The sequence below is a fragment of the Dasypus novemcinctus genome, chromosome 7, assembly GCF_030445035.2.
Source record: "Dasypus novemcinctus isolate mDasNov1 chromosome 7, mDasNov1.1.hap2, whole genome shotgun sequence".
In the NCBI taxonomy this organism is placed as follows: domain Eukaryota; kingdom Metazoa; phylum Chordata; class Mammalia; order Cingulata; family Dasypodidae; genus Dasypus; species Dasypus novemcinctus.
In genome coordinates, this window is record NC_080679.1 from 130251838 (window position 1) to 130269984 (window position 18147).

At 39.8% G+C, this 18147-nt stretch overlaps 1 protein-coding gene across 1 annotated transcript in view; it reads left to right on the forward strand.

Moving 5' to 3' along the window:
• Window positions 1-13959: 13959 nt before the first annotated feature.
• CNTNAP5 (contactin associated protein family member 5) overlaps window positions 13960-18147 on the forward strand; it is an 810000-nt gene continuing 805812 nt past the window's right edge. Inside the window, exon 1 of the mRNA XM_058301170.2 lies at window positions 13960-14130. Within this exon, the coding sequence (XP_058157153.1) occupies window positions 14049-14130 (82 nt within the window). The 5' untranslated portion in view covers window positions 13960-14048. The remainder of the gene's footprint in view (window positions 14131-18147) is intronic.

An 18147-nucleotide genomic window follows, 5' to 3' on the forward strand; every position in this document is an offset into this window, starting at 1 on the left:
AATCATCTTGGTAACTGGCCAATATTGCCTACTTCTGTGGCTTTTGGAATTTAAGAAGTTATGGAAACAAAGGTTGAAATTCCTTTCCCTTCTAAACCATTCTCTGGACTAGCTAAATATTGGTGGCCCTGTTCTCTTCTAGACTAAAATTACATATAAGCACATTTGAAAGAGAGGAAGCCAATTATGTAATTGCAGATAATTTGAAGCTAAGACATCTAAAATATGGGCATAATGCTCTATTCCTCCCTGCCAATCTTAACATCTATAGCCTATTCCAAGCCTAAACATGAAAACGGCCCAATTTCAGATTAACATTTTGCCTTCTACATCTTATTTCAGCTTTATTACCATCTTAAAATATATAAACCATTGACATATTCAGTGATGATTCTTTTCATTGTGTTTGCATACCTTCCATGAATACAAAATTCATTCTAATACACTGGAAGTTTGAAATTTTCCCCAGAACATGGTATATATACGCTCAAAACTTTGCCTTCCCCCCAGAATTCCCTCTTTTTCTTCCACGCTGAATGAACTCTTACTCATCAGCTCTGGATACAACCAATCTTAGTTCAACTGAGCCCCAGGCAGGCCGAGTTTACCTTGTCCTGCTCTAGCTTCCTTCATTCACTCTTCATCTCATATATATTTATTTGCTTTGGTGTCTGCCTCACTATCTACCTGAGGGAACATCCTGAGGGCAGGGAACATGTTTTATTTATTGTATAGCCAGCACAACTATCCCAGGACCTGGTACCTGCTAGAAGTTCAAAGCATTTGTTGACTGCGTAGGCTCAAAATTCTTTGACTCCTCCCATGTACAGGCAGAAAAATGTTTAGAACCACATCAGTAACAGAATCCTCCAGGCTCTGATAAAGCACTAAGAGCTTCAAACATTTCGATGGAAATTGCCCAATGAGGAAACAAAAGTATAATGACTTTATCAATGTCCCAGGGATCTTCCATTGTGCAGAATTACCCCACATGGGCAGAAAAGGATGCAACTGCATGCCATGACCACAAGACTTGATAATAGTAGCTAAGTGAATTCCTAAAATCGTCCATGTGTGGAAATGTGTTGTTTTGGAATTAAATAAAAATTTACAAGACCTTTACATTTATTCTCAGTTACAGTTATTCTCTTTTTGCCCGGTTTCCCTCTAACATGATGGGTCTGGGCTTTCTTTATTTTCTGTTTCACAGCAGAACAAATGTCCTTGGGAGTTATGCAAATGGTTCAAAGATGGTAAGCTGAAAAAATTAAAATCTCCCATATGAAAAGCTTGATCAAGAGTAAATTGAATACATCCTTTATTCATACAACCCTTTCCCCCAAATCTAACAGAATTCCATCTAACCAACACAAATATGAAATTACACACTGATAATCCCTAGACTTATTCTAAATCGAGTTCTCATTTTTACCAAATGAAAAATTGCCAGAAAACGAAGATGCAAATTTTGAAATCCATTAATCAGACTTTCTGACAAACAAGAAACAATGGAAATACCATTTTATATAGGATTCTAGGAGTATTGCAAAGACATTTCTAAGAACCAACTGAAGTTTCTTCATCCTCCGTACTGCAACGGACAATGATTCCTGGAGTTATAAAGAAGGGATGATTTTTTGCCAATTGAAGAAATAATGTCATGAAAAAAGAGAGTTGTTCATGAGAGCTGTGGATAGAATCAGTAAATTATTTGAGATGGAATTTCTTTAGAAGTATTCATCTAGTGAATTTAGTACCAAACTTTTGAATTTCAAAACCTACAAATCTGTTCTTCCCCAATGTTATCACTCTGACAAAATTCATTGAATGAAGACTTTTTGCTTTTGCTCAAAAGTTCTCTTTAAATAAATTGCTTTCCATCTGTCCTTTCCCCTTATAAATTTTTAAGGCAGACTTTATTATGCCTGTTCCCTTTGGCTCCAATGAAACAAATTATTTTTGAGGATGAGACATTATCATTTAGATTCTGAAACTTGCTATTAATTCTGCAGAAAACAAATCATTGTCCTCCAAAGAAAATCTGTCGTAAAGTGCCAAGCACTTGGAACACCTGCACTGACCACATTCTAGAAATCTTGTTCTCTCAAGGGGGTACATTACGGTTTACTGTGGTGAAGACAGTGACTATGACCTTGCTGTGCCTATGATGCTTTTTGCTCTGTGAGGGGATTAAGTGGCCCTTATCAGGATTTGCTGGGAGTCAGTGTCCTATTGAATGGCACCAAGCTATGAATAACGAACATCATCTAATAGGTGATTCAAGTACTAAGCACTGCATTTCCTTTTCTTAAACTCTAATTTCCACTACGGCTATCTGATTCGGTGTCATCTCATTTTATAGATAAAAACAAATTTGAATGATTTACCTTCTATATCATAAACCTAAAGTGAAGTGAAAGCATAATTTATGCCCCCAAATTGGCTGCATCATCTTCAATCCATCAGAAGTTATTTCTTTGAGTAAAGCGTTAGGGACATCCAAAGTGAGAACATACATTGAATGGACGAGTAGTGTATTAGCTCATTGAAAACACGAACGGTCCTCTTAGAATTAGTTTATCAGATTAGAAATGACCTCACTGAGATTTGGAGCCAAAGAACAATGAAATATGTTTCTTAAGGGTCAGTTCCTTGACCAATCTCCAACACTTTTTTTGCCTTTCTTCCACGATACAAATATAATCCTTAACAATTTTTATATAGTCTGACTGTAAGCAACATCACCTTTCCTTTTGGAGGCCACCAGGAATTGTGGCTGTCCCCATTCTGACCTCTCTGCCCCCCTTCCTGAGTTTCCTCAACACTCCTTGCTTTCATCCCTCTCAGCTCTCCTCCTAAGTTACCTTCCCTTAGAAGCTTTCCCAACCACACAGCAAGTTCAAGTCCCCTTCCAGGCATGACTTCCTAGCACCAAGGACTTGTTTTCTTTAGGTTAATACAATTGAAATGAGTTGTTTGACAGGAACAAAATATATTAGATCCTGATATTCATGAGCCTTCCTGGCTGTTCTCTTTCTCTGCCCACTATCAGGGTTTTTCCTTATTTATTTATTTGTTTGTTTGTTTGTTTTAAACATTTTATCCTGAAATACTTTTTACTTACGGGAATGTTGCAAAAATAATACAAACCCCACACAGAGAAATCCAACCTAACCCTAACCTCCAGTTGCCCAGATCCATCAATTTTAATATTTTGCCTCATTTGCCATACCATTCTATCTTTCCATCAATCCTTCTATCAGCCTGTCTATTCATTAATCAATCAATTTTCTGAACAGTAGAGTGTAGGTTATATATATCATGCTCCCTGAACACTTAACACTGCCAAGAACAGTTCTTAAAAATAAGGATATTCACTTCTGAATACAACTTAGTTGCAGTTATCAAGTTCAATCAATTTTAAATTGATATAAAATTTATGGTCTGTATTCCAATTTTTCATATGCCCCAATAATATCCTTTTGGGCCTTTTCTCCTCCCTTGTTAGCTTGTTAGATCTCATCCAGAATCATGTATTGCCTTTAATTGCCATTCTCGCTCTTTTTTTTAAAGATTTATTTACTTATTTTATTCCTGCCCTGCTGCTTTTGCTGTCTGTATCCATTCACTGTGTGGTCTTCTGTATCTATTTCTCTTTTTGGTCTTCTCTTCTCATTTTTCTTCTCTAGGATTCATCAAGATTCGGGGACCTCTGATGTGGTGAGAGGTTCCCTGTTAGCTGTGCCACTCAGTTCCTGGTCTCTGCTGTGCTCCACCTTGACTCCCCCTGTCTCTCTTTTGTTGCATCATCATCTTGCTGCATGACTCACTTGCGTGGTCACTGGCTCACTGCGCAGGGATTCTCGCTGTGCAGACACTCTCACTGTGTGGCCACTCACTCCCCACAGGGGCACTGGCTCACCACACAGACAAAGTTTCTCTTCTTCTTTTTCACCAGGAGGCTCTAGGGTCTGAACCTGGGTCCGCCAGCACGGTAGGTGGAAGCCCTGTCACTTGAGCCACATCTGCTTCCAGCCATTGTCTCTTTAACTGCACTTTAGAGGTGCTGTTGTTTGTTATGGGAATACACATACCCACACACAACATAAACTTTCCCATCTCAACCACTCCCAAACATTACGTTCAGTGGGATTAATCACATTTACTATATTGCCTTACCCTCTCACCTTCCACTCCTAAAACTTTCCTATCTCCTTAAACAGAAACCAAACAACCATTTGATACCACCTCCTCATTTACCCTGCCTTCTACCCCAGAAAGCCTGTACTCTAATCTTGGACTCTATGAGCTTGCATTTTCTCTGATATTTTCTTTGTAGTTACCATTGGCCTTAAATTTAACCCCTCAAATCTGGTATAATTTCTTTTGCCTTTATACAATTAACTTCAGTAGTATACAAAACTGTGTCCCCATTCCCCTCCACCCTCACCATTATGTAGTTTCTGTATCAGATTATATGTTTTTATATATTGTGAGTCCAAAGCCACTAATTTCTCAATACATTTTAACCATTGTCTGTGCAGTTTGACATTATTTATGAATCCCCAAAAAGAAAGATTATGTTTATAAACTGGCCTTTCCTCTGGGTGTGATACACATTGAGTGCATTAGATTGTGATGATGTATCTTGATTTAACTACATGCTAAAATTAGGGCTTTGATTCAACCACATCAATGGAGTGTGACTCAGGGTTGAGTCTCTGCCCCCTTGGTGGTCTAATACAAACAGACACTCACACAAAAGGAGACAACAGGAAGAGAGAGAGCTCCATACACATGGTAGAGGAGAGAACTGGATCCCATGGCCCTGGGAAGAGAGATGAGCCATTTGCCTGAAAAGGACCAGAAAGAAATGAGCCTCATGCCAGCCTAGAGCTGAGATTTGAAGAAGCTGGGCCCACAAAGCCCCAAAAAGAAGAAGGAAGGAGAGACCAGACAGAGATCGCCCACCATCTTGATTCAACACATGGTAACTGACTTTGGTGATAAAGCAGCCTTGAGTTGGACTCTTTAGGGCCTTGTAACTGTAAGCTTTTACCTTAAATAAATACCCTTTATAAAAGCCAATAAATTTCTGGTACTTTTCATCAGCACCCCTTTTGGCTGACAAATACACAGCTTTTTAGATCTTGTAGAAAGTAAAACGTGGAGTTACAAACCAAAAATACAATAGTACTGGCATCTATATTTACCATTTGTTAACTTTACTGGTAATTTTTATTTCTTCATGCAGATTTGATTTTTTTTTTCCTGTTTTCCTTTTACTTCAACCTGCAGAAATTTCTTTAGCAACTCCTATATAACCAGTCTAGTGGTGATGAGATCCCTCAGCTTTTATCGGAGAATGTCTTATTTTCTCTCATTTCTGAAAGGCTGTTTTTCTGGGTATAGAATTCTTTGTTGGCAGGTATTTAATTTATTATTTATTTATTATTTTTGCTTTTTTTTCAGCACTTCAAATATATTGACATCTGTACATTTTGATATTTTAATGTGTGGTCACTGGAATTTATTCTCTCAGGCATCGATTCCTTAAGTTGTTATCCAGATAGTGTTGCCAGAAAGCATTCCTTGAATGATAAGGGCTAACCAAAAAGAGAAAATATCCTTCCCAGTTATTTTTCAGACTGACCTGTGGAAATGCTTTCCATCAGAATATCTGCATTCAATGAGTTTAGAGAAAAGCTTGAAGCCAGAGAGTAGTAGCTCCCTGTTTTTTTCTGCACATGGCTCTTGTCTTGGGGATGTGCATGTGGCCTGGGGAATCCCCCCATTAACATGGATAAGAATATCCCCTCTCCACTAGGAAACAGTTTCCTCATTGTGTCAGGACTACACTGCATGTCCTACTGCCAGCAATCCCTTGCCCCACGTAGCACGACTTGACTGCTCCCACGCAGCTTTCTTTTGGAGAGCTCAGTGAGCTGTGTTCCCCACACAGGGCAAGTTCCAGCACAGGGCATCGCTTAGGCCACCAACACACAGGTTGAACCAGTCATACATGTTCCCTATAGGGGCAGAAAGACTTCTGTTCTCTCCAGAATCAGGACGGGAGATCTACACTGGAAGCATGAGTTGGCTCTGCACTGAATTGGTAAGTGGTGCCATAAAATACTGCCATTTCAAGAAGGCTTTTCCCTTGTTTTGGCACTTGCCTTGTTACTACAGTTCTTCAACTGTTTTCTGGAGCTTTGAGAAAGAATTTCCTGCCAGCTCTTCTTGGTTATTCAAAGCTTCTGTGGGGAAACAGAGCTCTGAAACTGTCTTATTTTGGCGATTTTTCTGTAAGTTTGAAAGGACAGCAAATTGAAAGGTTACAAATAGTCCCAGCACAATACAAAAGTATAAGCATGACAGAGTAGCAACACTGGTTCACAGAAATTTATTGGAGGGTAATAAATATTGAATAATGATTAATAATCAACAAAAAGCCAGAGGAAAGAACCACTCTATAGTGTTCTGTACATTTAAGGGAAGTAAAATTGGTAGAACCTTGAAGATCCCAATTCCAGAATGGTTTCAATGCATTCTAATTAGCATTAACAATCTAGATATGCACTTTATACATTCCAAGGCGTCAATCACTGTTTTGTTAATCTACTTATCCCACAGTATCTGACACATTAAAGGTTCTTGACAAAACTTTCTGAATTGATGAATGGGCCATATCACATACTTTGTATTCCTGTATTTAGTATTCCTGTACCTTGTACTCAGTTCTAATGTTGCACTTAATAGACTGTATCAGGGGCCAGCAATAGTTTATGTAAAGAGCCACATGGTAGTAACTAATTTAGATTTTTAAGGTCATGTGTTTTATGTGTCAACTTCTCATTTCAGAAATGGTAGTGGAAAGAGGTCATAGATAATATGTAAACAAATAAGCATTTTTTTTTAAACAACCACCACTACAACATAAACTCTACTTATAGACTCAAATTACGACTCTATTAAAGTTTTTTGGTATCAAAAATATTATTCTTTATTTGGTTGTTTTCAACCGTTAAAAAATGTAAAAACCATTCCTAGCTCATGGGCTATCCAAAAGCAAGCAACAGGTCGCATTTGGCTCATGGGCAAGAATTTGCTGACCCTTGAGCTATATCATGTTTTCCCATATACTAATAACTCAGTTTAAAATTATATGACACTTATGTATCCCAGGCATCTACTTATAAATTGTCAGATTTATGTTTGGATCCTTAATAGAGAAATTTTGTGTGAATTGAATCAAGATAAATACTACTTAAATTAATTCATATAAGTGACTCATTGCAAACTTCTCTATTTTAAGAACTTTCAATAGACATTTTCTCACATCATATATATATATAGAGAGAGAGAGAGAGACAAAGAGAGAGAGACAGAGACAGAGAGCTTTAAAGTAGAATGTCCCTTCTTCTAAAACAAAAGAAAAAGTATACTTATCTTAAAATAAGTTTCCTGCTATTTAAAATATTTTGGGGTCTCAACATGCAGAGATTTGGCTAATTAAGCTAGTGTCTACAGTGCCTCAATCAGGAAACTGTGTGAGGACAGAGTATGTACTTAGAAAATGGCAGCTGAATTGTATATAAAGATTATAGAAATAAAATGGGACTACTGAGAAAAAATATGCTAAATGTCTATACCACTAACCATGAAAATATATTCTTTCTAAATTGTCTAACTTCAAACAATGAAAAAAAACCTCTAAAATTAAATTGAAAGAAGAAAGTAGTGAAGTAGTGTATTTCATTAATAAGAATAACTAAGATAATGGATTTTGCTCAATATGTTGGATTATAAACTTTTATTATCCTCAGTCTTGTTTCTTAATAGACATGCCAAATATGTAAACAAAGTTTAAGGTAAGTCATCAGAAAGTTTGTTTTTGTTTGATCACATTCTTCTGCATCATCTCTCCACCCTCCCCCAAATGAACAATAATTCAGCAATCTCCGAAGTTGCCCAGACTGCTGCTTCAAATATGCTCTGATTCTTTTTCCTTCCAACTAGTCAACACACCCCCTGCTGGCTCTAGACTAACATTCATTTCACCTTATTAAAAATGCCAACCAAAAGCAAATTATAGATGTGCTGCCCCATGTTTTCTATGCTGGCTTAAATGCAAAAGGGATAAAAGGACGTAAATGCTAGGGATTAGGTTACATAATAAAATAATCCTTTGAAAACAGCTCTTTCTCCTTCCAAATAAGTCATTTCCTGGAACATACACCTTTGGAAAATGCCAGAATTTTGTAGAAGACTTTCCACAGTTGTGGCTAGCACAGATCTTATGTTCAGATGTCAGCCTGACTTACTTAAAAAGTAGATGAGCACCTGGAATAAAAGGAATCCCTGCTGTTCTTCATTAATTTTCTTTAACAAACTTAGTAATCACACATTGGCTTTGGAGACAGCTTTTCCCAGAGAGACAAAAGCAGGGCGTCAGTAAACCTACTGCAATTTTTTTTTCTTAGTAGAAGCCAAATTATTGCCAACCATATTGGATCCCTAGTGAGCAGATTAAACACACACATATAATTTATTAAATGTGTTTCACTTCTGAACTTTTGTGGCACTGAGAAATGGAATGATGAGCCCAGATTTTGGAAACAGAAAATCTTAGTTTTGATTCCTTGCATTTCCACTTAATAGGTTTCTGTTTTGGCCAAAGTTGCTTAAATTTCAAAACATTTATTGTTCCAGGGTCAAAACAACTCAACTTTGTATTTAAGGACCCAGGAACTTTGTATTTTTCCTCCCTACCAGATCATTGTCCCATGTGTTGCCTTATGTTCCCAAGTTGACTACTATAACTACAAACATCATGCTCTCATTATATATTGTCCATGCTATTGAAAAAACTGCAGGGGCAAAGGAAGTTTCTTTGCATTGCGCTCCCTTTTCCCAGAGAAGAAAATCTTTCCTTCCCCTTGAATCTTATTGGTAAGAACTGGGCCACAGAGCAAGCACCCATTCACAAAGGGGAATGGAATTTCTGTGGTAGGATCAACCCAATCATGATTCCTTCACTTGCCTGGTTTGAAATAAAGGAAGTATGGTATATTAGCAGCTGAAGAGCATGTGCTTCAAGCTAAGGTATTTAAATGGTTGTAATATTGGAAGGTGGCAGATGATAGAAAATGACTAGTTTTAATGTCTAGAATGAGTCTTGAAGGGAAAGATTGATTTTTCTCTGGAACCAGGATAGATAAATGGTAAGGAATGACTGGAGTGACATTTTCTCAACATTTTATCAACATTGGTAGGCCTTAATCTGAACGTTCATTCTTCTGCAAAAATAGAATTCTGCCTTCATTACTCTAAGACCTGGCTTTGCTGTTTCAGTAAATAGACCTGATGTGACCCGAGCAACGAGCTTCATGGCCCAGGGTGACTCAAGTCCCTTTACCCCCAAAGAGACAAAGAATGGATTCATTATGCTAACTGCAAGTCTTCCTTCCCAGAGGAAGCAATCTTTGACAACTTTAAAACTCTTATGGCACTTATTATCTGAGCCATTTGGCACAGAATTATATGTTAACGTGTACTATATTTTAACTTTTTAATGTGTTTACATCTTATTTCCCCAAATCTGTGTGAGCAGGGATATCTATTTTTCCATTACATCCTTTAGCACATAACTGGCCACATGTTGCATGCTTAATAAAGAAGGAAGAAAAATACAAAAAATAAAACATAAAGAATAAAAGAAATACAAAAAATAAAACATAAAGAAATAAATCAACTATCACATTGATAAAAAACTACTCTGGTATTATAGCTAGCAAAAGAAGGCATCCTTCAATTGTTACAAAAAATCATAATATGTGAAGACAGAATGATTCAAAATTACTGACACTCAAAACAAAGTAGCCTATGGTGACCACATATAGATGCTTTTCTCCTACATCCCAGATATCTGTAAGTCATAGTGAATCGATTATCCTTTTCCCTACAAGCTTTCTAGAGAAAAAAGAAATGTAATAGTTTTTTTTTTCATTTTCATTATCCTGTGTGTGTTGGAGGCATTAATTCTCCATGATATTTAACAAGTCCACATCCATCTCCTCTTAGCATCCCTTCTATAAAATGGGGGTGACCAAATCTACCTTCTTTATGCCTCACAGGAGAGTTACAAAATCAAAATCAGAGAGCCTGATCACCTGTTGAACATCAGAAGGCTGACATTCCAGTTGATGAATGATGCTTTTCCTTCTGCTCCAAGGAGGGGAAAGAAGTGAGAGTGCTAAAGGGACATGAGACTCAATCCTAACCATTCCATCCTTCCAAAAATTCAGATAAAATATTGGCTTGAACAAATACTCAGATCTATCATTTTAAAATATACATATTTTAAGATTTAATTTGTCTGTATTTCCCTATTTCTAGTTAGCATTCAGCTTTCTCTATCCATGCAGAACTTTTAAGCCTTTTTGATACAAGGTGCTCTAAAAAAATCCATGGAGCTACACTGCACAAACAGTGAACACTAAGTTAAACCATGGACTGCTATAGCTAATAGTACAATTAAAAAATATGCTTGTAGTTGTAGCAAATATACCAGACCAGTGGAAGGTATTAATAATAGGGTAGCCTAGGAGGGGAATCCTGTATTTTATGCATGATTGTTCTGGAAATTCACAACCTCTATAATAAAAAAAAAACACGAGGTGCTCCATATTCCATATGGAGGCAACATGGGGAGAAGAGGGAGATATGTCAGCTTCTATTCCACCATTTGGAAGGTGGCTTTATCAGACTAAATGTTTACAAAAGAATTTCTGTAAGTAAGTCTCAGTCTGTCGAAAACCATTTTAATAGTGATAAATATTCTACTGCTAATAAAAACTTGCAGGCAAAATGCCCCCAGAAGATGGCATTGTTTACATTATTGTCTAAGAGAAACAGCTGTTTACCCCTCACTGCATTCAGGGTTGCAATATTCTTACTGGAATGTTAACAAATCTCAGACAAACGTCTGCTGTTTAAGGCTAAAAGTTAATCTGAGAACAGGTGCGTTTGATAGAAAGGGAAAAGCTACAGCTGTAAACAGGACTTTAAATAGGTGGAATTTATATACTGTGTAATGGGTCTACATATGGATATCCAAATGCAGAGTTCCAATATTTACTAATAACTTGAAGATCAGCCACAGTTCAGCGCTTAAGGGGAACCGATTTCCCTGACTGCCTCTTAATACATATTCCCAGCACATTTTACGATGCAGATAGATTCACTGTAAGTGTTTCTGCCAGAAAATGAAGTCAGCATTCTCTATCATGTTTGTAATATTTTATTTAATTAAATTTCTTTGATGGGGAGGCAGTGTAGAAAGTAGAATGATATAGTGGAGCATTAAATCTGATGACGTAAGACCTGTGTTCTCTGGATCTCATTTTCCCATTTGTCAAAAGAGAGGTCTTGAGGTTTTTGTTGGGACGTGGAACTTGTGGACATTCGTATGCTGCTGGAGAGTATGAATTGGGACTATTGCTTCAAAGACCACTGGCAATATCTAGTAAAACTGAAGATAAGTCATTCTTGGATTCCAGAAAATCTCCTCCTGAGTATGTGTGTGTGTGTGTGTGTGTGTCCCAGGAAAAACTAGGAGATTGGTACAAGTTACTAGAAATAATTTCTAAGTTCATCAATAAGTGGAAGAATTGTTGAATAAATTGTGGCATATTAATAAAGTAAAATATGATATAGCAGTCAAAATGAAAGAAGTAGGACTACATATATCTGAATGGACACATTTCAAAAACTTAATGCTGAGCAAATTGTGAGGTACAAAATTAAACATGATGATGTCATTCATATATTGCCTAAAGTCAATCAAAGAAAAGCTTTATATTGTTTAGAAATGTAAATATATGCAGTAAAAGTATAAAAATAGGTGTAGGGATGACATACACCGAAATGGTATTTACCATTAGCTATGTTGGGAGAAAATGGGGATTGGGAAGAGTGCAAATGGGGCTTAAATTGTACCTGTGATTTTATTTCATTTTAAAATGAAAGAATTGTCATAGCTGGATTATTGTTCACTATGTTTCCTCTAGACTTTCTGGTGTGATTAAACAAGCCTGACAGGTGATTTTCCCGCTATGATTCCCCAATGCAGTGACCCCTTAGGGACCTAAATAAAAGGGCAAGGGGAGTCCAAGGGGCTGACCTTTAAACCTCAGTCCCCTCCATGCCCCAGTCCCTCCCAACAGGGCAGCTTCTTGGGGACCCTCGGTTTTACTATTTTGTGATTCAGCATCTCCTAGGCATGGCCTTTCCCTGATAACTAAACCCGCTGCTGGGGCTGCACAAGAATTGAGAGACTTTAGTCATTATTTTCAGTCAGAAGCTTAGAGATGGAAAGGGCATTCACTTGCAAGTGAGAAGACCTTCAGAATTCTCCTCTGTAACAAAAAAAAGGGGGGGGGGAGGGTCGGGGGTCAGGAATCCAATGGTCACACAACTCTCCATATTCCATGCTGCGAATCAAGCTTTAACCCTAACACAAGGCTAATCTGTCTGAACCCCATTCCAGGCTGCTGCGAGCACTGAGGGTCACTGACCACCAGGCGTTGAGAGGGCTCAATGGGGTAAAATAAGCTTGTGCAATTGCTACTGTTGGAAGGGAGGGGGAATCCACTGGCCCTGAAGTGGAAAGAGCCTGTCTCCCCCAGCTGGATTCTAAGTTTCACCTAGGAGAAATCATTACAGTCCCTCATTTTGTTAAGGCTTGACAGCTTTTTGAGAGCTTCCACTAAAAGCGAAATTAGTTGATCTATGGTAAAGCAGGAGAGTCCCCAGATGGAAACTAGAACCCCAAGACAGAAGCAGGGTTTCTAGGAAGAAAGCAAAACTACTCTTTTTTAAACATTTAAATCCTCCCTGCCAAGCCCCACCCCAACCCTCCTCACTACACGCCCGAGGTGTCTATCCCAATCTCCCTCCCTCTCAGGCTCCGGTGAGCCACCAAGGCTGCGGAACCCAAGCACCGAGCACCGCGCAGTACTTGCCCAAAGCCACACGCCAGCAGCGAAGAGGGAGCCGCAGACGAGAGAGAAGCAGGTGAAAGGAGGAGCGACGGAAATAGGGTGCGGAATCGGAAATCAGGGGAGTGGAACCATGTTCAAGAGCTAAATGAGAAATCCCAACAATACCACCACCCATCTGCCTTCCCAACTAGGGGATAAACGCAGGGGGAATTAAATGGCATAATTCAAGTCTTAGTCTCTCATGAGAAAAAAAAAGATAAAAAGAAAGAAAGAAAAAGCATCTCGTTAGCTTGTCACAGAGCTCTCCTGGGCAATTCCCTCTTGCTAACGCATTCGGTCTCCCAACTCCTTCGGCAGCCCTTTCAGCAGCGTTCTTCTAAAATCTGGCTTAAATGTCAGGACCTGGCTTTCCAAAAAGGGGGAGGAGTGGTGAGGGACCGGGAGATGCAGAGAGAAACTGAGCGAGGATGAATGAGAGCGGTGCCCCTGGTCCAGCCCTCTCGGGTCTCCAAAGCGCACCGCAGCGGCGTGGCGCGGCGGGGGAGCGGCGCGGGAGCCGGGCGAGGACCCGCCCCGGCGGCTCTCATAGGCGGGAGCGGGGCGGGCCCGGCCGGGGGCGGCGCCGCGCGGCCCCGCGCCGCTATAAGGAGCTGTCCGCCGCCCCGGTGCTGATTCCAGCTCCCGAGCCCGTCGAGGAGCCTTCGGCCCCGCCGCCCGCTCGGCGCTCGCGGTCGCCTGTGGGTCTGGATTTGCACCTGGAAGGAGGGGCCCGGGGGCGCGAGGCGGCGGCGGCGGGCGAGCAGGGCGAGGAGCGCGGGCGGCAGGGCCAGGGACGGTCGCCTCGGCTGCGGCCCCGGAGAAGCCCCCGCCGCGGTTTCGGTGGAGCGTCAGGGCGCGGGATGGAGTGACACGGCGACAGAGCCTCTCCAAGGGGGGGAGGGCGGGGGTCACGCGGCGCGCGGGAGAGAGCGAGAGAGGCGAGAAGCCGCGGCTGGCGCCGGCGAATTTGGCATTCGGTCTCCAGCGACCGCTTACCCTGGGGACATGGATTCTGGACCGCGGCGGACCGCCGTTTGGACTTTGCTCCTCTCCGGCTTGTGGCATTTAGGATTAACAGCGACAAACTGTGAGTACCCGGGGCTGGGGGAGGGGAGGGGCGGTGGATTCGGAGAGACGCACTCAACTGTCCAAGCGAGTTCGATTGTGTGGGCTCCCACCAGAGGCGGGGCTGGGGGGCATGCTGATGGCTGTGGGTGTCCTACCCCAACCCTCCCAAAAGTTAGCAGAGCTGAGATGAGCCAGCCCCGCTGGATGTCCTGTCCTTCTCCCCGGATCGCAAAGTTCTCGGGGAGGGTCTCCCAGTCCCGCTGGGGGCTGCGCTTCCAGCAGCAGCTAGGCTCCCAGTCACCGCCCTCGATGACAGTGGCTCGTCTCCAAATGCGGCTGCTCCGGGTTTGCAATCTACCGAGCTTCCTACAACGCATGACTTTATGCCTACAGCTAGGCGTACCACTCGGTATCTTGCAACCAGGGGGCTTCGGCTTACCGGGATTGGGAGTTTTGGCCTAAGAGTCATGGCCCCATCGAGTCAAACCAGAAGATCAATGGCTGCTCTGGTTACAGGAGACCGAGCTTTGGTGCACACGCCACCCCCAAAATCTTTGTGCCAGCGAACACCTAGTGAGTATGCCGTGTAAGTCTAGACTCTGGCGTCCAAATCCTAACCTGAGCCGGTGCAGGGCATTTAATTTAATAGGCAGGAAGGCTGGACACCCGGGGATCCACCACCTGCACTGTGTATTTAAAGAACCCAGTTCGTCAAACTTGAATAAATCGCTAGGGCTATCAGAGGTTCAAGCTCAATTGCTCAGCTGCGTCTCTCGGCAGAGGAAGGGAAGTTTTTCCAGCTCTGGGAACTCCTAAATGAGAAAGAATGTAATTAAGCCATCTGGGTTGTTTTCAAAGGTGGTTTATAAAGGTCCCTCAAGTTTCTGGACTTGCTCCCTTATCCCTCGTCTCCTCCAAGAACCTCAGAACTGTAAGGCGCATGGGAGCAGTGTGATTTGTATTTTGTAATATGTAACTATTTTTGAGTCCTCTACCATACTCCCCCTGCACCCGCTTATGCCCCCTTCCTCCTAGAAGACCTTGAGTATCTCTTTCCAGAATTACACATCACGGGAACAGAGACAAATATATACTGATAATGGCACACAACCTAGTCAAGGTTTATATCTGTGAATGGAAGTTTTGGGTCCAGAATCTCTAGTTAGTGGTATTGCCTTAGGAAGATTTTTATTAAAGTCTGTATTCTAAACGAGGAGGGCTGAGGTCAACCTCTCTAAAAGGAAGGCCCTTGGTGCAGAAATTATTTCAGGAAATACATAATGACAGTTTAGAATATAGTTCTTTGCCTCATTTTTTTTTTTTTTTTTTTTTAAGTGAAGTTGGTACCTTGGTGCTTTGGAAGAAAAGGTCTAAGTTGTTTAGTTTGAAGTTGGGCATGGTGCTGGGGTAGTTTTTCTACCTCCTGGAACACTAGAGGTCAGTGTTGTCCTAGCCATGCAAAGGGGTAGCTGCAAAATATCTGTGTTTTCTGTCTAGCACATTTACCTATCTGAAGAGAGGAGACACTTTGAAGATTCATAAAGGTGGAGTGAGGAAATGGGTGGGAACAGGTAGAAGATATTTCACAGGAATGCTAGATGGACTTTCTTGCTCAATACATTTTCTGAACAGCCAGGAAATAAGTAATTATAAAATGGCACTTTCTGCAAAATAATTGAACTATGGTTAATATGCTTTAGTAATGCTCATGAAACCTAAATAGCATGGATTTAAGCCTCATGGTTATCACTAGGGATGTAGCAATAAAGCTAATTCTGAACGTTTAAAAGGAAACTTTGTGATAAAGAGCTTTACCATTTCATCATGACAGTTTAATTTCCCCATTTCCAATCAACATTTCAATTGAATGCACACTGTTAGCGAAATATTTTAAGGTCAGTGTTCTTAAGTAATATTGATAACTGTTTTTACTGTGCTGTGCAAGATGTATAAATTCAGTGAACAATAGAATAGCAGGAGATTAATTCAGAACTCAACACTTATTGGTGATTTTCAAAACCTATGATACAGTACCTCTAAGAAAAAAAAATACTAATGTTTCACAATTCTCTTCCTCCAGACTTCTGTTGTCCACACACTTTATCCATGAACTACAGGCTTTGCTAGATTCTCTATCTGCAATCCACTAAAATTAAATGCTTATACTGAGTAATAGGGTTTCCATTCAGAGAAAGTACATTTGTACAGGTTTATGAATGAACTAGAGAAATTCTTTTTTCCCACTATGACAATTCTTTCTATGTTTGAAATAATATTTCAAATCCTTTGAAAAAGTAGCCTTTAAAATAGAAAATGGATTATTTATTCAAGTTGCTTCTTAGTATAGAGCTATACCTCTGGACTTTGTTCCAACAAAAATAACTTATAATTATTGCCACTCCACTCTTCTTTATGTATATTGTGTTTGTGTGTGTGTATGGGAGGGGGATTACGTGATGTGTGTGTATGTATGTGTGCACTTAATTTTCTCATCCTCTGACTGAAACTTGGAGATTTATCTCTGGGAGAAAAATGAGTGATTACCCAATTCTAAATTTTATAAGTTTCTAATTAAGCAAAATTAAAATATAGTCAGGTTAGAAAGGGCAAATGCAGTATAGCTATTATGAAACTGCGCAGAGAGCCTAATTATCTACTAGTAATAAAAACTCCGGAAATTCCCCCATTCCAGATTTTCAGGATATTAAATAGCTACAATACTTCCTTTGGGTTTTCCCTGAGGGTATTAATCAATTTCAAATGAATATATAATAGGCCAACGTTAAATGAAAAACCATTTTACATATAACTCCTTTGATGCAAAAAAAAGTAATGTGACTCAGTAGTTGATTTAACTCAGAACTTTGAAGAGTTCTAGCTCTTTTTATGCCAGAGCTGATGTCAAATATCAATCTGCTTATATATCATTCTGCTCACATATTTTGTTATAAAACAGCAATTGGAATATGCAACAGCAGATTGTTATGGTATTTAGGTATGCTGAAAAGCTCTTGTAATAGTAGAACTTGCATTCAGAAGATAATAGGAAAGCATGGAATAATATATAGGGTCCCTAATCATTTTCTTTTGAATGATAGGTGTTATATGATAAACCACTTTGAAGGATCCCCAAGCACCTATCTAAGCTGGCCGCTACATATCTAATTCATAAAGATGTAGCACTGAGTGAAGAAACAAAAACTTTATTGTAGCTGTTTGCTTACCAGTGGAGCTACATTTAAAATATCCTAGGGTACCAATGAATTTTAAATAAAGAGTTTCATCATTCCTTGAATGAGCTGAAACATAATTAAATCGATTAATAGTACTACTATAAGTAAAACATAGATCAGGCTGATTCTTTCAGCAGGAAAGTGTTTGAAAACACGTTTTGTAGCATTTATCATCAGCAAATGTGAAAGAAGAAGTAGAGAGCTCATCTACCTGAAAGAGTCCTAGGGTTCCCTGTGGCTGAATGGATTTAACTTTGACAATTCAAATGATCCTTCTTCCCTGTCTTTTCACATATTCCTCCCCCATCTCCAATGCATATTTGTATTTCCAAAACTGGAAAATATTAATTAAGAAAGAACAGCAACTTCTACATAAGAGTATACAATTATGAGAGAATTAGCTTCCCTAGGAATAACTCTAAAGAATTAAACTCTCCCTCTTTTTTTCTTGCTCCAATGAATGACTATCTTCCAAATTGCAGCTTTCTTTTGTTCCCCCTTGCTCCTCTGCCCAATTGCATTTGCTTTCTTTAGTGGGACCTAGTTTTCTTTTAATAAATTGTTGCACTTTCCTGTGCTCCTTGTTTATAAAACAAAGTAAAGTGATAGAATTTGAAATACTCCTGAAGCCTAGTTGATGATCCAAAGCCTTTTAACTCAAAAGACAATATACTCTGATGGATTATGGCCTGTATGTATAATGTCAATTATCCTCTGTCTGATAGGCAGGTACAAAGAGGCTCTTTTTACCCAAAAGGCCAGAATACAATAAAGACTCATGCAAGGGACTTTATGGTGAAGTT